The 23,045-nt window shown below is 40.1% G+C and overlaps 1 protein-coding gene across 1 annotated transcript in view; it reads right to left on the reverse strand.

Moving 5' to 3' along the window:
* LOC132828817 (protein ENL-like) overlaps nt 1–23,045 on the reverse strand; it is a 112,468-nt gene that overhangs the window by 73,779 nt on the left and 15,644 nt on the right. The window contains exon 2 of the mRNA XM_060845962.1: nt 8,523–8,703. Coding sequence (XP_060701945.1) covers nt 8,523–8,703 — 181 coding nt within the window. The remainder of the gene's footprint in view (nt 1–8,522; nt 8,704–23,045) is intronic.

Here is a 23,045-nt window from a genome sequence, read left to right on the forward strand (position 1 = left end):
TCAGCGGAAACATGTTTCCTGCCTCCAGAGTGTCCAATCCTTTAATAATCTTATATGTCTCAATCAGATCCCCTCTCAGTCTTCTAAACTCAAGGGTATATCAGCCCAGTCGCTCCAGTCTTTCAGTGTAAGGTAATCCCGCCATTCCAGGAATTGCTCTCGTAAATTATGCACCCATATGCCCTTTAAATGTTGTACATGAATATGGATCATGTGCTGGCAAATGGGACTAGATTAGGTGGGGATATTTGGTCAGTTTGGACAAGTTAGGCTGAAGGGTCTGTTTCCATGCTGTACATCTCTGACTCTGAACACAAAATAACCTATTAACTGAAGCAAAAGGAACCAGAATTACATTAAGTATCTTGAGAGTTAATACCATGTGGAAATAGAGACCACATACTTGTGTGCAAACATAGCAATATTTGCTTAGACTAGGCACATTGATTCTGGGGAAAATGGGCAAATTAAATTGCACTCAACCTGTATAAAGAAAAAGATGAATTCTAATTTTTAGAAATAGGTTCAGTGGAACTAAAAATCTAAAGAGAAGAAAACAGACAAGAAATTAGACTGCAAATAGGACACAGCAAAGGCTTCCATGCACAATCATAAATAATTATAGGAAAGATATTGTCAGGACCATAATGTCTTGAACTCCCTAGACAGAAGATCCCACAAACATTCTTGGCGTTAAGACAGAATGAAATGAAGAAATGAAAATATGAATGTTTAGTAAGGACTCTCTCTGGGAGCATTAACAAATTAATTATGAAAATAGGCTGGAGAACAGAGATAATTCATAACCTCACTGGGATTTCAGCAACGGATGAGGTACAGCATTTGTGGGAAAGGAAAAAGACAGTTATTGCATATTTCAACCAAGCTAAAATTATTCCCTTCAAGGCTATAAACAAAGGGTAAAGATGACTGAAAATGGATGGGACTGATAATTAGAAAATACAAGGAAGTCTTTGAATCAGCGAGCAAGCCTGAAGCAAGTTACAGAAATAACATATGGAATGAGGGAAATTTAAAATCAGTCACGCCAAAATAAAAAACATAATCAAGTACGCTCAGGTCAGTAATATGGCCGATCAGATCAGAGAACAGCAAAAAATTTTAAAAGGGCATTCCAGTTGAATGATTACATCAAATCCAGTACATTGATTTGTTGCAAGGTACTCGTCAAAACAGACACAAAGGTAAGAAAATAATACAGTTCAAATTACTTTGTGAATTATGGAAAAGATCTAAGAAATTAGCTGAAGCATTGGGCTAACTGATCTTATTATACATGGATTTTTAAATTCATGACAACTTAGTCAATGTCATGTAGATACATCCACAATACCATCAGGAAGGGATTTTCAGGACTTAGCCTAGGACAGTGGTATATTTTCATGTCAGGAAACTGCGTTATCTGGAGGGGAGTTTGCAGGTCACAGGTTTTAGACAATGGAGGTTTCATACTTATTAAAGAATGCTGGCAGGATGCTGTTGTGCACCTTGCAGATGGTACAGCCTGAAGTCACATGGTGAAAGAAGGGAACTTGGAACATGATGATTGTGGCGCTAATCAAGCTTTGGCTTGGGTGCAGTTGAGCTCCTGGAGTGTACTCATCCTGAGTGGAAAGCATTCCAGCAGACTTCTCACTAGTATTTTGGAGATGATAATTAACCTTTGAGAAATTAGGAGGCATATTGTTCACTGCAAAATTCCCAGTCTTTAACCTGCTCATCAAAGGAGGAAGTTAGACTCTCTCTTGTTGGGGATGATCCTCATTTGGCAGTTGCGTGGCACAAATGTCACATGGCATTCATGAACACTTTAGGCTTTACTGCATGAAGGCATGGACTGATCTAGTTTGAGTTTGTGAATAGGATTGAACATGGCAAACATCAGCAAAAATCTTGTTGCTGACCTCATGATGACTGAAGGCCATTGATGAAGTACCTGCAGATGGCTTGGCCTAGGATAAGAGCATGAAGAACTCCTTCAGCAATGTTCTGCGATGAAATGATTAATCTCCAACAAACATGATAGTCTTCCGGCTGTGTTAGGTATGGCTCCAACCAGTGAAGAGCTAACTCCACCTCATTCAATTCCCACTGCCTCCAATTTTAGTAGGGCTCCCTGATTCTGCACTACACCTTCTATACAGCTAGAGAGTTAGTTGTACGTGAAATGCTCATCTGCTTTTATGTAACATGTAAAGTGAATTGATTTGGCTGAAGATTATAGCCAATGATGTTAGGAACCTCGGAGAGAGGTCGAGACGGATTACCCACGTGGTACTTCAGGTTGAAGATAGTTGCTAAGCCTACTTCTCAACCTTGTTTCACAACATACTAGACTCCACCATCACTGAGGATGTAAACAGATAAGACTGATAATTAGAAAATATAAGAAAATCTTGTTCATGAAGTGTTTACCTCCAGCTGGATTCAATATCCATCTCTATTCACAACTGGATGTGGCAGGTGTGCAAAGCTTTCATCTAATCAGTTGAGTATTGGAATCACTGTTTGTAGCAAGTGGCCTGAATAGATTGCCTAGTCATTCAGGATGGTCAATGATTTGACATAAACATATGTCCAACTGACACAAGGGAAGTCAATTTTGACGATGAGCAGTGAAGCTGCCATGAATAGATCAATTTAAATAGAGGGAAAGTTAGAGTAAATAAGTAAATGATTCAGAGGGACCAGGGAATTCTCAAAGCAGTTACCTACCAGATCACTTTATCATGGAGCCAATTGTCACTACAATGATTCCTGGGAGACAATGGAGCATACAGCATAAACTGTAAGATCACATAGCAGCAGGTGGGTTGTGGGATGGCACAAACAGAAAGGAACAAAGCAGGACACAATGGATTAGAAAGAGATTATGTCAGAGTATTTAATTACTCATCTTGTATATCAAGTGTAGGACAGAAGGACAACTAAATTCATAAGCCTTGAACAAGCTTACAAAACAAAAAGTGCCCTTAGTGTTCACATTAGAACCGACTCGCAGATTTTGACATCTTTTACGGAAGCTGGATCAATATCTGTTGAGAATCTGAACTGGTAGTTAGATATAGGAAGCAACTTTTTTCCCAAGGCAGGTTAGCCTGATGTGCATAGTAGGGAAAATGCTAGAATCTATTACAAAGGATCAGATAGCTGAACATTCAGAACAGAGTGGCAAAATTGGGCACAGTTAACATGCATTTAATGAAGGGGAAATCATGCTTGACAAACGTGGAGTTTTTTCCACACTTGTAGCATAGATCAAGGAGATTGAATGGATGCAGTGGATTTTCAAAAGAATTTGATAATGTTCCACACATCATCCCTCCATCAGGTCATTCCTGTTAAAGGACTTATGCTCAAAATGCTGATTCTCCTGCATTTTGGATGCTGCCTGACCAGCTGTGCATTTCCAGCTCCAAACTCTTTGACTAACCTCCCACACATTTTAGTAACTAAAACTCAAGTTTGTGGACCTAGGGGAAATAGTAGGATGGGACTGATAATTGGTTAATGAGCAGAAAGCAGAGCAGGAATATCATTCTCAGGACAGTAGCTGTTACTGGTGGGATGGATCAGTGTTAGGTTCCCAAATGTTCATGAACAATTAACTCTAAATTATGTGGATGTGGGGACCAATTATAATATATACAAATTTGCTGAGGTCATCAAACTGGGCGTCAATGTAAATTGCAAGGGGGCTTGAATAGGCTAAACAAATGGGATTGAACATGGCAAACGGAATGCAACCCATGTGCAAAGTTGTTCATTTTGATAAGAAAGACAAAGGTAAAATGATCCTTAAAATTGTAAGAGGTTGTAAAGTGTGGATGTCTTTGTCGATGAGCCATGAGAAGCTAGCATGTGGCCACAACAAGCAATTAGAAAAGCAAATGATAAATCCCCTTGACATGAGTGCAATGTAAGTGTAGAAGTAATGACATCTTGTTGCAGTTGTATGGCGCTGAAAATGTGTTGCTGCAAAAGCGCAGCAGGTCAGGCAGCATCCAAGCGCAGTTGTATGGAGCACTGGTGAGTCCGAAATTGGAGTATTGCATACAGTTTTGGTCTCCTTATCCAAGACTAGATAAACTTGTCATAAATGGAGTACAACAGAGGTTCACCAGATCAATCACTGGGCTGGCAGGATAGTTTTACAAGGAGAGACTGAAAAACCAAAGTCATAACCTTTCAGGTTTTGGAGAAGGATAGGTAATCTCAAATTTCACACAAGGTAAAACAGGGTGAATAAAGTTGGGATGTTCCCCCTAGAAGGTGACTCTTGATCCAAAGTACATAATCTCAGTCTTAAATAGCTTAAGCCTTATCCTGAGATGAGGACGACGTTTTTCATTCACAGGGTGGTATATTGTTAGAGTTTTCTAACCAGAAGTTCGTGGAAGTTCAATCAATTAACAAGTTCAAGACAGAAATCAATGTTTTTATGGGGACAAATTACATTAAGGAATTTGGATAGAGCAGAATATACAAAAGAGAAGCACTAGGATATTTAGGCATTGCGCCTGGATTACTATTCAATAAGTCGTGACTGACCCATTAATGTTTTGAAATGCCCTTTCCCATCTACACCCCAGAAATCTTAGATTCGGAGGAAGGGTCACTGGATCTGAAACATTAGCTCTTGATTTCTCTCCATAGGTGCTGCCAGACCTGGTGAACTTTTACAGATATTTCTGTTTTTGACCCAGGGTTAGGGAATCGAGGACTAGAGGGCATCAGTTTCGGGCAAAAGAGGAAAGAATAAATGGAAACCTGAGGGGCAACTTTTTTTTCCAAAGAGAAGGTGGTATGCATATGGAATAAGCTTCCAGCGGAAGTGATTGAGATAGGTACATTAACGAGGAGAAAGTGAGGACTGCAGATGTTAGAGATCAGAGTCGAAAGTGTGTTGCTGGGAAAGCACAGCAGGTCAGGCAGCATCTGTAACAACATTTAAAAGGTATTTGGACAAATACATGCACAGGAAAGGTTTAGAAGGATATGGGCCAAATGCAGGGAATTGGGGTGAGCATAGATGGACATTTTGGTCAGCATGGCCCAGTTTGGGTCAAAGGACCTATCTCCATGCTGTAGTACTCTATGACTCTGACTCTTAAGATTCTTGTTATCCAGGAAAGTTAATTGATATGTGTTGAAGATCTTCCAAACCACACTTTCACCATCTTTGGAACAGAAAGCTCCAAAGTCCCTCAACCTTTAAGAAAACAAGTTCTCCTCCCCAGACCTACAAATGTGAGTTCTGAAAAATGTCCATTAGTTCCGGACTGACTGATATAAAGAAATGTCCTTGCCACAGCCATATTATCAAGACCACTCAAACTCATGCTTCAATTAAGTTCTCTCTCACTCTTCCCAACCCCAGGGAAAACTAGTCCAGCCTGTCCAACCTGCCCTCATAAGAAAACCTGCTTAAATCAAGTAAATCTCCTCAGAATCACTTCCGATGCAACTACATCCTTCCTTAAATAAGGAGACCAAAACCGAACATCAATCTCGATGTGGCCTCATCAATGCCCTGCATTACTGAGACAAAGCATCCTTCCTTTATTGTTCAGTTCCTCTCACAATAAAGATATGGAGATGCTGATGTTAGACTCAGGTGGATAAAGCTAAAAATCACAAGACACCAGGTTATAGTCCACAGGTTTAATCGAACATACAAGCTTTCGAAGTGCTGCTCCACAACAGCATACAACCCTGTCATTGCAACCACTGCAAGACATGTCAGAGACATGGACACTACCATTACATGTGGTGGATGGTATCCCCACATGCACAGTAGGTACACTTGACTCGGCCAACGTTGTTTATCTCATCCATTGTAGGCAAGGATGCCCCAAGACATGGTATATTGGCGAAACCATGCAGACGCAATGACACTGGATGAATGAACCAGGTGGAACACTTCAATGGTCAAAGACATTCGGCCTCAGATCTTCGGGTGAACGTCCTCCAAGGTAGACTTTGGGATACACACAACACAGAGTGGCTCAGCAGAGGCTGCAGGCCAAGTTCTGTACCCATGAGGATAGCCTCAACCAGGATCTTGCATTCATGTCACACTACATATGACCCCCACCACTATACACACTCTCACATTCACACAAATGCTCTCTCATACGCATATACTCCGTCACACTCATGCAAACACACTATCAAGAGCACGCGCGCGCGCGCGCACGCACACACACACACAAGTCTGTGGGATGAATTTGCATTTGCAGATTAGTACTTGCAGATCCATTCTATTTTGTTCAAAAAGCACACAGTCTGTAGGCAGTCAGCCAATGTGACATTTTATAAATTCCTACTTTGGAAATAAAACCAGTCTTAACTTTCTGGTCAGAACTCAGACAGACTCAAACCTCACACCTTCAATGCATTGCCTGAGCTGATATGTCGCTTTTTTATATATATTGATAAAACCTTAAGTTATGTTGGGGCTGTGACTCGAAAGCAATTCTGGAATTTACATGTTAAATCAATCGAAACCTGCATCCCCACTTTAAGTGATTAAAGACTGAACAGCCACCTCAGTTTGTCCAATACATCACACCAGTTGTATACTTACTTATAAATTCTGTGCCTTATGCATCCTGTCCCACTAGCTATCTGATGAAGGAGCAGTGCTCTGAAAGCTTGTACTTTCAAATAAACCTGTTGTGGATTATAACTTGGTGTCGTGAGATTTTTAACTTGCTCGTAATAAAAGGAAAACATCCCACTAAACCTTCTTGATTATGTGCTGCACAGACGACAAAACTTTGTGACTCGTGCAATGAAACACCTAAATTTCTGTCCAGCCTACAAATGAAAAATGGCATCGAGGAGATTATTAGTTGAATGCCATTTGCTGCTCCTACATTCCTAAGGAACAAAATCACTATTCTATAAATAATGAGTGCAGATGGAAAGACCAGCTTGTGATGTGATTTGTGATTTTTAGCTTTATCCACCTGAGTCTAACATCAGCATCTCCATATCTTTATTGTGAGAGGAACTGAACAATAAAGGAAGGATGCTTTGTCTCAGTAATGCAGGGCATTGATGATAGTTTATGACACAACTGACTTCAGGTAAAGTATGTACATTGACTGGATTTCTTTTAGCAAAGATATGTTTGCAGAACAAGGGATGATGATGGAGACAATGCGCTTGGAGATATGCTCAGCTACGAGAGCAATATGTGGACAGATGTATATGGGAGCATGTGTTGAACAGAGAGAAGGGAGCAGAGCCAGGTGCAGAAGATGACAGCATGGATCAGAAAGTGTAAAAATTAGACAACTTGATGAAAAACAATGCTGTTGATGAGGATAAATGGAAATACAGAACAGCAGCAGCAATTGAAGGTACAATCTAGTCAGTACAATCTGTGCATAAATAGTGACAGCAGACAAAGGAACAGAAATATCAGCAGAGGCAGACTGAAAAGGAAAGAGAACTATACTCTGAGTAAACAAAAGAAAATCAAGTAATGGCATGATGGGAACAGAGGCAAGGAAAGACAGAAAGGCTGCGAGGACGATAACAGAGACAAGGTTAAAGAAAGAACAAAGGCAAATGACAGAAAATACAGGTAATAATTGTTCGGAAAGAATTTGGAAAGAGAGAACAAAACAAAGTAACAACTTATATTGATATCAACAACATCATTAATAGCGTGTCAGAGTCTCAATTAAACAAAAACTGGTCAGAACATACAGGCATTGGGAACAAAAGCTTTGTGAAAGCAGACTTTAATAAAGATCTTAAAAGGAGGAAAAAAAAGCATAATCTGAAGCATTCAAAGTTCAGCTGCCAATTGTGTGGCAAAGGAAGCACAAGATGTACAAAATACCAGAATTGGAGAGACACTCTGTTCTTGCAGAATTAGGAGGTCAGAGGCCATGAGGAGTTTGATGAGGAGGTATTTGAACACATGACAGCTATTTTTAAAAATCAAGGCCTTGCTGAACTTGGAACCAATGTAGGTCAGCGAGCATAGAACTGATTGAGTTAGAAGGGAGCAGGGAGAAGACACATACAGAGATGCTGGCAGAAAGACAAAACATTGAGAGATGATTAAAAATTTGTTTCAGTTAAATTGATTGAAGTGAAGAATTTCAATTCTTTCAAATTACTGGCCTCAAAAACAAGGATTTAACATCTGTTCTAAAGGGTACTGAACAGTAACTTGCGGGTACAAGCAATTCCTTTCAATGCTACGGAGGGTAGAGAGAAAAAAAGAATAATTTAATTATGACATGGCAATTTGTCAGCTGAAGTCTATAGTTCCAACCATCCTTATTTCAACAACTCAAGCAAGACGGAACCAAGTTTACTGAATGCTATCATTATTGCCTTCAATTCACCTCCAGCTCTAGCTAATCTCAAGCACACACAAGAACCTTCAACCTGGGGAAAAGAAAATCAGAATGTTCCAGTATCAGACTTTTAAACACAAGGGGTTATCACAAATGTTCCTCAAAATCACCACTCACCTCGTTTGGGTTTTGGAAAACTCTCATGCAACCGAAAAACCACTCTTTCCACAAAGTGCTGAATGTCGCTTTGTTCTGGTCCTCTGACAAACACCATCCAGTCATGGGTGAATCCTTCAGTGGTGGGCTTTTTCCGAAGCTGGGCACGGTGGCCTAGTTCCAATTTAACCTGCACGGTGCACTGTAAGCAACCAGAAGAGAAACACATAAAACAGCAGATTAAGTGCAATCTTCAGTAGATGTCTCCCCTTCCTCAAAGGAAATTTCAATAAGTCCACTTATTTTTTTTGCAGTACCCATCAAAATTTCCACTAATGACAGCCACCTTAAATACTGCTCTCCACTATGCTATTTCTGTCAATTGATTTACTGGCAGTCAGAGAGATGTACAGCACGAAACAGACCTTTCAGTCCTACTCATCTATGCCGACCAGAAATTTCAACCCCATCTCGACCCACCTGCCAGCACCCGTTCCATATCCCTCCAAATTCAAATATCCATCCAGATGCTTTTTAAATGTTGCAATTGTGCTAGCCTCTACCACTTCCTCTGGCAGCTCATTCCATACATGTACCATCCTGTGTGAAAAAGTGACCCCTTAGGTCTCTTTTATATCTTTCCCCTCTCACCCTAAACCTATGCCCTCTAGTGCTGGACTCCCCCACCACAGGGAAAACACTGTCTATTTATCCTATCCAAGCCCCTCATGATTTTATAAACCTCTAAGGTCACCCTTCAGCCTCCAACGCTCCAGTTTGAGTATAAGCTTCAGGGATTGGCTTCCCATATTTCTTTCGCACAGACAGCTTTCAGCTGAAAGCACAATTATAAAACATACTGTCACTGATCATTTGTGCACCTTGTACGATGGATGAATTAATTAGCGTTATTGTCACATGTACTCACGTAAGTACAGTGAAAAGTCTGCAAGTTGCCATTTATGATGCCATCTTAGGTACAAAGATACCTCAGTACTGATTCTGGTGTACAAATTCTTGGGGGGATTTAAAAAAAAAGAAAAATAAATAAATAAATAGTCTAGCATTACAGGCTTTCAAAAGTACAAAATTGTTGTAATAGGTTAGAAAGATTAAAAAAGAAGTTCAGAATAATAGTCTTTCCACAATAGTATAAGAAAGAAAAGGAATTTAGCAAAGTCCATGTCACGGCTCTGGGCTCGAGAACCTGACACACCACCCTAGTGGTGGACTGGATCTCCACGATGGCAAAGAAAGGCTGCATGAAGTCACAGACCGATGCTGAAGCTGCCAAAACCAGACCCAGACTGGTGCCAATGAAAACCATCACCAATGCCACCAAAATGAGTCCCAGGCTGCCACTGAAGCCACAGAAAGGAATCCTTGACAAAGGAGAAAGGTCGACTTTTTTTAATTTAACCTATTTTTCTTATAACCTAATCAACCTGCTCATAGAGGTTATTACACATCTCAGTAGCAGGTGGACTTCATAGGATCCATATAGTGCAAAATTGAGACCACATCAACTCTTGAACAGCAGCTCACCCAGACCCAGCATCCCCATCACATCCCATAAGCCCGCATTTTCCATGGCTAATCCACCTAGTCTACATATCCCTGAACACTACAGACAATTTCAGGTAAAAACAATGACTGCAGATGCTGAAAACCAGATTCTGGATTAGTGGTGCTGGAAAAGCACAGCAGTTCAGGCAGCATCCGATGAGCAGTAAAATCGACGTTTCAGGCAAAAGCCCTTCATCAGGAATACCTGAAGGGCTTCTGCCCAAAACGTCGATTTTACTGCTTCTCGGATGCTGCCTGAACTGCTGTGCTTTTCCAGCACCTCTACTCCAGAATACAGACAATTTCAGACTTGAAACCAGGCTTCCTGGTCCAGGAGTAGGGCAATTCCATACTGTAAACTATATCGCTTTTTTACTGGGAATTATGATGAAAGGTAGTTGAAGTATCACAAAGGAACCAGGAAGAATTACAGGACAAATGGATCTGAAATAGTAGCAGATTGAATTCTAACACTGCATGCAGTGAGAAATTCTAAACATGCCTATTTAATATATTGCCACGAACATACTTTTAAAAAGATTCAATAGTTTTCTGATGCAGCTCTGAATTCATTACCTCAAATTGCTCCCAACACTTGTTACAAATCAGTAACTTTGCTCCTGACTTAAGTCATGGAAAATTTCTCTCTCAAATAAAGGAAGTCCTCAATTAACAGTTTTGTCATAACAGTTTTTGTTTTACAACCCATGAGTCCAATAATATGAATCCAATTTACAACATTGCCAATCACCAGCAACACAAAAGGAATAAATATGCACCATAACTCAGCATTGTTGGGCAAGTTCCTGTTCACTCGGCTTGTTTTATCCATATCCAGCCTTAATTGAGGCAGGTAAAGTTTTTATTTTTAAAAACCTGCCCAAAGTCTGCTGTCCCCAAATAAGCAATCTCGAATATGAAGCAAGAAAAGTAACCCAAACACTTATGTGGGTTTATAGCAAGATAGGTTTTGAATAGCTCAGTTTCACTTAGTACAGTGATTTTCAGGAACATAACTACCATGTTAATACAGGACTGCTTGTATTCAAATTTGCAATTTTGCCTTAATTAATGCAACAAGATGTGAATGCTGTTTTTAAAGAAAAAGCATTGTGCATGTGCATTTGTGAGAAAGGGAAGCAGCTTATTCTTTACCCTTCCTTCATTTACCCATTTGCCAAGTTTTATTCACACAGCTCAGTAAAAAGATGTAAAAAGGCATGATCAAAATTACCAGTGCGCAGAAGGGATGCAAAGAGTATACAAAGGTGTGCCAAAACAAGACTATGGAAGCATGCTGATGAGAAAACATATACGCTTAACACAGCAGACATCCGGTTGTTTAACAAATTGAACCAAAGAAAGGTGACAGGAGAAAACATAGGAAGAGAGTGTGGAGATGATAAAGGCTTAAATAAACATCTTTCCCTTCAATAAAGTGGCACAGCCATGATCAAATGGCAGAGCAGACTCACCCGGCCAAATGATGCAATTCTGCTCCCATGTCTTATGGTCTTAAAGAACTAACTCTCTTTATCTCTAATTACATTAACAATCAAGTTAATAACTGTCTCACCACATGACAATTAAATCTTAAACACCAAAAAATTCTCAAATGGTTACGCTTATTATGTACAATGTCTGCCACATTAAGCCATTTCATAAATGGATTAAAGCCCAAAATGCCAAGAATGTTAGCAAGTTAGAACAAAGTTACTGTGGTTTTACCTGCTGGAATCAACAGTTTGCTTCTTTTCACACCTAATAGTAACTGGAAGTCAGTTTTCGAAAGCACTTTCCAGCTGTGAATCTGTCAAGGAGTCTCAGTATCAAAGACTTATTTTCAAATACACTCCTGGAGTTCACCTTAAATTGCTCCAACATTAAAATAGCACATATTTCACAAGAACAATATTTATCTCTTATTACAAACGTGTCAGGCACAATGTCTTTTCCTGCCATCTCAGGAAGAGAAGAGAATCCTACAGGACAGAAAGATATAGGCCCTCTATGCCTACAGCAGAAGTATATACGTCTAGTTCTCATTACAATCAGATGAGGAAGGATGTATTAGCTCTCCTCTTTTTAACCTCCTCAAATGATTATAACATTTTTACTTTTCTTTTTCACAAGCAGCTATATCACAATTCAACTAAAAGGGAATACTAGTCAAAAATAAGAAGCCAACTCCAACATTTTCACATGAGAAATAAAGGAAATTTTATTATTTACTAATCTGTATAAAAATAATAAATTGTAACAAACACATGTTATAACATTTAGAAAGAAATACATTTGTCACAAAAAGAAAGGCAAGGATGTAAGTCAAAAAAAGTCACGAGAGTCTTTGAGATATTTATTAGATTTTAACCTGAGACCACTGTTATTTAATGAATTCTTGCATAGTCAGCAGTCGCAATATCTGTAAATAACTTCAAGTTCTCAGTAAACATATGCTTCTCCAATTTGCGTCATCAGCTGATGCTACTTTTCTCGAGGTTGAAAAAATTGGCAGACACTGTGTGTCTTTCAGTTCTGTTGTTACTGATCTATTTGTTCTCTCTGCTTTATAACTTTTTTTGCCTGAAGTAAAGTTCACTTGCATATTCCAATGTCTGGCGTCAATGTTTTTTCAAGCTGTCCAATCTGCAGGCAACGTCCATGCCAATGTGTAAAACATCTAAAGATTGTAAATCAAAGTGGTTAGACAAAGGGTCCTTTCACGTCTGACTGCGTTTCAGTGCCTTTCGATAAAATGTTAATTTTTGTCCAGACTTTGTTAGCCTCAAAACGGATTCATGAGCTCTGCTCAATCTGATCAAGTGACAGTTGTCGCCATCTTAAGTCAGTGTTTATTCTTATGAGATTAATGTTAGTCCGTGAAAGGTCCCAGGTATGCAAATCTGATGATGGAAGTTGTAAGTTGACTGTCCACATTTTATAAATATCGTGACACTCTATAAAATAGATTAAATTGTACATTTACAAAATATTCATGACAGATCTTGCTTTGATTATTATATAGGCAGAGGTTACCATATTAGAGCTGGGGTGATGTGATGGGACGTGGTGAAATGAGGGATGTCAGCAATAACTCATTAACAAATAATGCATTACTTCTGAGGCAATTTGGCAATTTTTTTTCTCTTCTCCCACAATTCCACCCACTCAATCTGCTCCCTTTGTACCTCACACATCCTGCTCATCCAATTCTAACTCGCCTGTATTTTCAATATTACCCCAGTTTAAATGTGACCTGTTCAGTTAAAAAAGTTATTTCCCTTGTAGTCTGTACTTCTGTGCAGAATAAATAAAGGACTTGTGTGTATTACTGAACAGCTCAAAAGCAGCAGAAACTCTCCAACATGAATTAGCTCTAAAAATCAAGAGAATGAAGATTGTGAATGTGATTGAACAGTCTTTTTACTGAAGTTGCAAAACCATTGCAAGAAAGTTGGGGGTTATCCATTTTGCTAAAGCCACAACCAAACTCAGAAACCATATGTAACATGAGTTCTTCCACAGGCTATGTGTCAACAAATCTCGTTTTCCTATCATAAATCTATAACAAATTGCCTGTATTTAGAAATTTAAATTACTGGAGGCAATGCTTTAAGAATCTACAATCAGAGTTATTCTGCTACTTCCTTGCCCATTTCCTTCAATATTTTATCGTCTGGTTACTTTTCCACCTAGAAATCCAGGGCCAAGTATTTGCCTTGGCCAGTGGGACAAAATGAATGATATTGAATCAGGTGCCCATTTTACCCAACTTCTGTTATTTAGTTTCACCAACTGCAATGTAATGGAATGTTAGGTACTACATATGATGGCAATTAATCTGACCCCAGCCGAGACATTTCTATTTACTTATTTACTTCCTCTTAATCACCTCATATTTATGGCTTGGCTTTTTACCTGTTTAGAATTTGGAAATGATTTCAGTCTAACATTTGGGATTTTCGATTTTCTTTTTGCCTGTTTAGAATTTGGAAATGATTTCAGTCTAACGTTATTTTTTTTAAAACAAGGCAAAAGTTTTACTACTTAAAATGCCATAGGCTTCAACCTCTGTGATACAGAGGGCTTAAAGTGTTGACTGTAAAGATATCCACAAAAAACGAAAGTTAAGCTGTTTTTTCCCTCTCACGCCGTCCCAACCAGTACCCTTCCACCAACACCCTCACCCCACCTGGCTGAACAGTTCCTCTTCCTCAACAACTTCTCCTTCCAATCCTTCACTTTCTCCAAACCAAAGGGGTAGCCATGGGCACCCGCATGGGACCCAGCTATGCCTGCCCGTTTGTCAGATACGTGGAACAGCCCATCTTCCGCAGGTACACTGGCACCATCCCGCACCTGCTCCTCCACTACATCGATGACTGTATTGGCGCTGCCTCATGTACTCACGAGGAAGTTGAAAAGTTCATCAACTTTACCAACACCTTCCACCCTGACCTCAAATCAACCTGGACCATCTCAGACACCTCCCTTCCCTTCCTGGACCTCTCCATCACATTTTCTAGTGACCAATCACAGACATCTACTACAAGCCCACCAACTCCCACAGCTACCTAGACTACACCTCCTCTCAATTCCTCTGTTCCCAGGATGATCAATTCCACTGGGAAATACACCAGGAAGATTGGACCCCTTCTTGTGGATCGCTTCAGAGAACATTTCTGGGACACCCGCATCCACCAACCCCAACGCCCCTTGGCTGAACACTTCAACTCCCCTTCCCACTCAGTCAAGGACATGCAGGTCCTGGGCCTCCTCTACCACCAGACGCCTGGAGGAAGAACGCCTCATATTCTGCTTTGGGACCCTGTAACCCCACAGGATAAATATGGATTTCAACAGCTTCCTCATTTCCCCACCTCCCACATTATCCCAGTCCCAAGCCTCCAACTCGGCACCGCCCTCGGGACCTGTCCTTCATTCCCCCCCCTCTGACCTATCACCACTTCCCTCACATTCATCCATCTAATGCTTTCCACCCCACCACCTCCCATTTAACTCTCAACCCCAGCCCACAAGCCTCATTCCAGATGAAGGACTTATGCCTGAAATGTCCACTCTCCTGCTCCTCAGATGCTGCCTGACCTGCTGTGCTTTCCCAGCAAAAGCGCTCTCCACTCATTATCTCATCTCAGACTAACAACACCTACAGCTATTTTGGAAGGACTTATTCTACGCATGCACCTAGAACAAGAGGTGCAGAGAATACGCTCTTGCGGGAAGCTTGTATACCAAAAAACAACCCACAGGCATTACCCTTCCATAGCAGTGACATGGGGGAGCCCATTCAGTTTTGAATAGGGGACTTATTCTCAGCTTTGCCTATTACAAACTAAGCCTCAGAAGGGGAGATGTAGTCTACAGAAAAAGGTAATACCAAAATCCAGCATGTCAGTCCACAAAATGTAAGGGTTATTATATTTTGTCTCATTTTTCAAGAGAAGTGTCAGTGAAGGAAGGGAAAAACCCTGTCTTCACTTGTACACAAAACAAAGCAGAAAAATCATTTGCATGAGGTCTCCTCTCACCAACATATTTACTAAGCTGCACGCAGGAACTCACAAAGAGCACATGCAAAAGGGACAGTTTCCAGTTCAGATCACAAGGGAATCCTATTATCACAATACTTCCCTCCCATCAAGTTACATCATATGATTAAATACTGAGCAGTGCAGTCAAACTACTGGACACGAAACACTGACTGGTTATGGGAACAAGATATCGGAACAGAAAATACTACCCAACACAAACCAAAATCTCAGAACATAAACAGATATATGGTGTTGAAACATTTACTGATGAGTTAGTACTGCATGAAACATTCTGACTAGCTAAAAAAAATTGTGAGCTAACTTTGACAACTTACAAAGAATTTTATAAGTTGTCAAAGTTAGCTCACAATTTTTTTTAGCTAGTCAGAATGTTTCATGCAGTACTAACTCCTCAGTAAATGTTTCAACACCATATATCTGTTATGTCTTTTACATAATTTTCAGACAGACATATGTACCTATATCATTAAAAGCTTTGCATCCGGCTGTATTCATGAGGTGTTCAAACTTGATTCCTTCAAAAGTTACAGCATCATGGATCTGTACGATGCTAATTTGCTTAAGTACAGGGAGGAATAGGTGTGAGCCACAAAACAACCTAGATAAGCACATTTTCAGCAAACTATCACAACAAAAACAAATTTGCATTTTGTTTTGAAAGTTCCAAATCTGAAACCAGCGAATGTCACAGAACAAACTGATCAACTTGTTCACCTTACCTTTTATCTCTCAAGAGATAACTGGAATTTGCTTTTGTAAAACAAAACTAAAATTATTGTGAAAAACAAAGTCCACAAAAATGTTTCATAAGTTAGTCACTCAAAGCCAAAAATTGCCTCTAAGAACTTTCTTTCCGTAAAGGTCTCTATTTCCCTGGCCTTTTGTAACATGACCAGTGCCTAGAATTATCACTTGCTTCAAACAGAAACAAAAACTACTCAGTCTTATCACCACTGTCAACACTGGCAATCTGTTCTAGGCACTTGAGTCACTCATTTCTCAGCTTGTCAATCAGCCATTTTTGTTAACTTCAATTCAGATATTCCTTTCAGTCCCACTGTCAGATTTCCCCACTGGCCCAGCAGTGATGACAGGTCATACTAGCCCTTTTTGAACCAAATATGCATGCTGTCTTTCCTATGTTTTGGTAGATAACTCCACTCTCGCTAAGTCTCCACACGGTCCGCTAAATCGTCTTCCTCAGCAGCTACAAGGCCACTGGCTTGCTCGGAGACTACAAACTTACACTGGCAATTTTCACTTTAAATTTTGGTGTTGATACTTTTAATGAAAAGGTCAGCAGAAAAAAAAGCCAAACAGTGTAGACAGCAAACACCCAAAGACAATTTTTTTAAAAAAGTACTGATGTTTAGACAAATTAAATTATGAGCTAATTTTGTCCTGAACATTATTTATCCCTCAATTAATATCACCAAAAGTTGATAATCTGGTTGCTATCCCATTGTTGCTTATAGGAGTTTGCTGACCTTATTTCCAACAGTGAGCAAACTTTTAAAAAGTGCTTCATTGCCTACAAAGCACTTTGGGATCTCCTGAAGTCCAGAGTCCCAAACTCACGGAAGGCTCTACATAAATGCAGGTCTTCCTTTATCAGTGTCTCTGCTGTGGTGGTGCTGTCAGTACATTACATGGCCTTGCACTTGTAGTACCATATACAACCTATGCCTGTAATTGACTGTAACTAGGTAAGTCATATTTTGATTAAGGAGTATTCCGGGGTATTTTGCTATCTACTTCTGCATAGAAAATCAGTAGCCCTGATTTGCATTTAATTTTATTACCTATATTCTTTAAAGATCTACAGACATTGTCAATATTTTGATAGTGGGGGTTGAATCCCAAATCCAGGACCTGATGACCAAAGACACATTCATTACATGGCCAAACAGGTTGGAGAGTAATCCTCAAATCCTCCTCACACACAGTGAAAGAGGAGAGACTCCTGGAGATTCCTGTTATGGAAAGAACATTGCAGCCTCTGTCATCACCATCATCCATGTTGTCACAGTAACTCTGTGCTCCCCAGCTGATCTACAGCACACCATCATGTGACACATGCCAAGGTATTCAACAGAATGTAAGAGCCATCCAACATATACAAATGCAGTCAACACGGCTTTGAGGGGGGCAGGTCATGCCTCACAAACCTTATCGATTCTTTGAGGATGTGACTAGAAAAGTTGATGAGGGTCGAGCTGTAGATGTAGTGTATATGGACTTCAGCAAGGCATTTGATAATTTCCCATGCTAGGCTCATTCAGAAGGTCAGGAGGAATGGGATACAGGGGAGCTTAGCTGTCTGGATACAGAATTGGTTGGCCAACAGAAGACAGCGAGTGGTAGAAGAAGGAAAATATTCTGCCTGGAAGTCTGTGGTGAGTGGTGTTCCACAGGGCTCTGTCCTTGGGCCTCTACTTTTTTGTAATTTTTATTAATGACTTGGGTGAGGGGATTGAAGGATGGGTTAGCAAGTTTGCAGGCGACACAAAGGTTGGAGGTGTCGTTGACAGCTGTTGTAGGCTGCAGCGGGACATTGACAGGATGCAGAGATGGGCTGAGAGGTAGCAGATGGAGTTCAACCTGGATAAATGCGAGGTGATGCATTTTGGAAGGTTGAATTTGAAAGCTGAGTACAGGATTAAGAATAAGATTCTTGGCAGTGTGGAGGAACAGAGGGATCTTGGTGTGCAGGTACATAGATCCCTTAAAATGGCCACCCAAGTGGACAGGGTTGTTAAGAAAGCATATGGTATTTTGGCTTTCATTAACGGGGGGATTAAGTTTAAGAGTCATGAGATCTTGTTGCAGCTCTACAAAACTTTGGTTAGACCGCACTTGGAATACTGCGTCCAGTTCTGGTCGCCCTATTATAGGAAAGAAGTGGATGCTTTGGAGAGGGTTCAGAGGAGGTTTACCAGGATGCTGCCTGGACTGGAAGGCTTATTTTATGAAGACAGGTTGACTGAGCTCAGACTTTTTTCATTGGAGAAAAGGAGGTATACAAGATAATGAGAGGCATAGATAGAGTCGATAGCCAGAGACTATTTCCCAGGGCAGAAATGACTAACACAAGGGGGTCATAGTTTTAAGCTGGTTGGGGGAAAGTATAGAGGGGATGTCAGAGGCGGGCTCTTTACACAGAGAGTTGAGAGAGCATGGAATGTGTTGCCAGCAGCAGTTGTGGAAGCAGGGTCACTGGGGACATTTAAGAGTCTACTGGACAAGCATATGGTCACAGAAATTTGAGGGTGCATACATGAGGATCAATAGTCGGCACAACATCGTGGGCTGAAGGGCCTGTTCTGTGCTGTACTGTTCTATGTTCTACTATTTAACTCTCTCCAACTCACAGATTCAACTGAGGCATTCTGAAGGATATTAGATAATTGTCTGAATAGAAATACTGCAAGGGTATGGGGAAATGCAGGAGAATGGCACTCTGTTATAATGGTCATTGAAAGGACTGGCACAGACACAACAGGTTGAATGTCCTCATTCTGCGTTACATTCCTGTAATTCTGAAAACTCCCAAACCAAACCTCACCCCTTTTCATTTTCTCTCTCTACACTACCCAGCCCCCACCTAATCCCCCAAAATAAGTTCAGAAAGATTCAATTATCTTCAAAAACATAATTCTCACTTCATTAAAAGCTGTTCCACTAACAGGCAGGCAGCAAAGTTTGGGCCCATCAAAACAGTGGGGGTGGGGGAAAATCAACTACAACTTTTTGCAGTCCTCTTCATAATTAACCGGTTCAAAGCTGCGGAAATTAGTGTGCTGGAGCTCAGTGGATCATCATGTGGCTGGGATACATGAGAAGGGACAGTAATACACAGCAGCATTAGAGAGAGATGGTGGAGTCAGGAATTTCACAGCACTGAATAGCCTAAGGCTCTGGCAACATTCAGGGCTGGATTATAGGATTGGGCAGAACTCTGATGAGGATGCTGGAGCTTGACAGCAACGCAGCAAGGGTCAAATAGTTTTCATTGGAAACATTTTTGTTGGAAGAAAAGGTTTTGCACAGCTGCATTCGAATGTTTTCAAGGTGACTGCATAAACAGAGCTGAGCTTGATTAGCCTTTGCAAAATATTTAGCTGTAAAATTTTCAGAATGCTCTTTGGTTTTGGACATAAAATCTCAAATTATTCCAGAGCACCAGAAAAGTAAATATTCTTGTAATCATTATTTGCAAGTTGAATGCCTGACTCTAAGGAGTGAAGGTAAAATCTTGCTCTGTGTATGTGGATGAGTCTCTGGCTTTCTGGAATAAGTGGCACTTCCATTTGGGACTTGATTTATATAAACAATTCTTCCTTCAAAATTTTCAACATTCAGAAATTTTCTACTCTAATAATGTCCTTTCCCAGAACAAGATACAGCAGTTGGCCAATTTTGACCAATCTGTCTGTGCTGGCACTCTGTAGGACCAGTTTTCCAAGTATCACTTCCCTGCTTTCTCCACACAGCCCTGCACATTTTGCCTTTTCAGAGAACAATATAGTTCCCTTTTGAATTGCGTATTTACGTCTCTTCACCGTGTCTGGGATTTTACACTGGATAGTTGCCTGCGCTCACTGTCACCAACAAATCTCAGAAGCAGACATCACACCCACGCTGAAACACAGGGTGCCTTTACTTGCCCAATAGTTTGATAAATTTAGTGAGATCAGAGATCAAACAAAATCCTGGGCACCATAAGCAACTCAAGCTGCCTCCTTGATTTGGTCAGTGGATGTACATTAGCAGAATATGCCTCCAGCTGCAAACCACTAGACAGACTTATTCAATAGCAAAGCAAGTACATGAAGAGTACTCAGCACAAACAGAATGTAAGAATCTTTTAATCTCCTGAGCACATCAGCAACAAAAGCTCTAACTCTTCACGTTAAAATGATTTTTGAAATAAGGATGCTTTAGTTCTTTCATGGAACTATGCCACAAAGTCTCTGACATGATCGCCGGTAGCTTCAGACTGATTTATGCAGTTATGCAATGTGTCCAAAGAAAGACTCAAATTGCCTCAAAGATATCACAGAACAAAAGGCCATTAAAAAGTGCATCTAGACCAGATGTCCAGTTATTACCAGCAAAAGATATTTTTCCATACAAATTCAGCTTCAAATTTATTTTTTACTGTAAACATCTCCACAAAGTGCTTGTAATCAAATCTTTTGACGACTTCATCTGAAAGACAGATTCCAACCAATTACAGCATCAATCCACACACAGTAATCTCTCAGATGTGTATCCTACAAAGCTTACACAAAAACTACAGGTTCCTAACTGGCTGTTGCTAAAGTACCAATAACTTTGATTTTTCACAGAATCAGAGACACATCAAACCGTTTAGTCTTGTATTCATCAAGATAGACAGGGATACCAAATACCATCAATAATACATGATGCATAACACAAGGGGAGGCAAGTTGACTGATCAGTTGAAGTCTTATCTCGAGGCTTCTGTTTAATTTAAAGAAGTAGTGTTCTTCTTTTCTGAGGAGGGCATCACCATATATTAATATAGTTTCTAACAAACATAATGATCCATGTTGCAAGCAGGACTGATGGCCTTAAACTTGCCAACTATTCAACAAAGTTATTTTCATGCAGCCTAATTGTCGTTTCCATTGAAATTTGGTTTTCTTGCATCTGTCCTGATAAATGCAAGATTAAATTTTCCAAGCAAATAATGTAACTCCCCTGTTACAGCTTTTATTCCTTACATCCCTAAGTATGCAGAATGTGTGTAGTGCAGTCTCCAAATGACAGCCTCTTGCTCATGATGTAAGGGACCATCAATAATGCTGAAGGTGGTTCAGTGCCTTTATGTAAGTTTAGTTATTGGTGGACATAATGAAAGTTTCACTAAGAAAAGGGATGAAGGCATAATATTTCTCCAACAGATGAACTGAAAGTAAAATCCTCTTTGGTGTGAACAAAGGGATTTACCTGCACAAATTTACAAATATCAAGCAGAGATAGAAAATCATTGTTTGTCACCTCAGGATAGTAAGCACGTGAAACCAAATCCCAAAAAAATCAACTAGTTTGAGATCAAAAATTCCTTCCCATTGAATTTCCAGGACACTAAAACCACCAGTGACTCCAGCTCTTTCTCTGGCTACTTTATGAGGTTGAACACAATTTGCAGTGCTATTTGACTCTAACCTAATCTTCCATTACCATTCCTGAGACATTACTTATTTCTACTTCTACTACAACATTTGTATCCACAAGCCCCACTCCTCTGCTGGTTAAACCCTCATCTGTATCTTTCCTAAACTCTGAACTCAACCATTTCCAATGTTCTTCTGCCCAGCCTCCCAATTTGTAATCTATAAGATATATCCAAGCTCATCATCCCATTTGTCTGCATTGACTTGCAGACTAGTCACATCCTTGATTACATAATTCTTATTCTAGTTTACAAATCCCTTCATTGCCCTCACGTATTTGTGTAACCTATTCCAGCCCCAGAACTTTGCAAAATACTTGCACTCTTACAACTCTGCCTCTTTATGCATCTGTGATTGCTATATTTATAAATCAAAGACAATCTTGCCTTTAACTGTTTTGTTTCAAAGACCTGGGATTCTTTCCCTAAAGCTCTCCAACTCTCCTTTCCTAAAATGCTTCTTAAAGTCAATATCTATCACAAAGATCTTAGACATCTCATTGCTAGTTGTCAAATTTTGATTGATAATCACTTCTAGGAAGAAACCCATCATGTTTTACGAGGTTGAAGTTGTTATATGAAGGCATGGGGAAACATAGTGGCATAATAACCATGTTGCTGAACCAGCAACCCAAGTTAATGCTTTGATGTGGGGAGGGGAGGGAAGGAAGGGAAAAAGAAGGGCTGATACGGAAAAGGATGGAAGAACAAAGGAAGGGGAGTAGGGAAGAGAGATCACCAGTTGATCTAAAAGTAAAAGTAAATGGAAGAGATATCATCCATGTTGGATGAACCTCTGAATCAACATGAGCAGAACAGCCTCTTCTCACTCGCAATTTTCTTTCCCTCACACTAGAAGGGTATTATCCTGTGGAGATTGCTGGCCAAATGACAATCAGCTCGTCCCATTCTTGTGTCAGAATTGAAAGGTTGGGGGTTTAAGTCCTAATCCAGAGATCTGAGTACAATGATCAAGATCTACACTCCAGTGGCATACAGAGAGATTGTTGGACATGACATCTCTTGGAACAGACATCAAATGGAGGCCCTGTCTGTCCTTCCAGTGGATTTAAAAGATTCCATGGCACCATTTCAAAGAGGAAGTATTCCTATTCTCTGACTGGTAGTTATCCTTCAATCAATATCAAACAAAAACCCTGATGATTATTCCTTCGTTGTGCCCAAGTTGATGCGTTTTCTACA

This window comes from Hemiscyllium ocellatum, chromosome 28 (genome assembly GCF_020745735.1).
Source record: "Hemiscyllium ocellatum isolate sHemOce1 chromosome 28, sHemOce1.pat.X.cur, whole genome shotgun sequence".
NCBI classification, from domain to species: Eukaryota; Metazoa; Chordata; class Chondrichthyes; order Orectolobiformes; family Hemiscylliidae; genus Hemiscyllium; species Hemiscyllium ocellatum.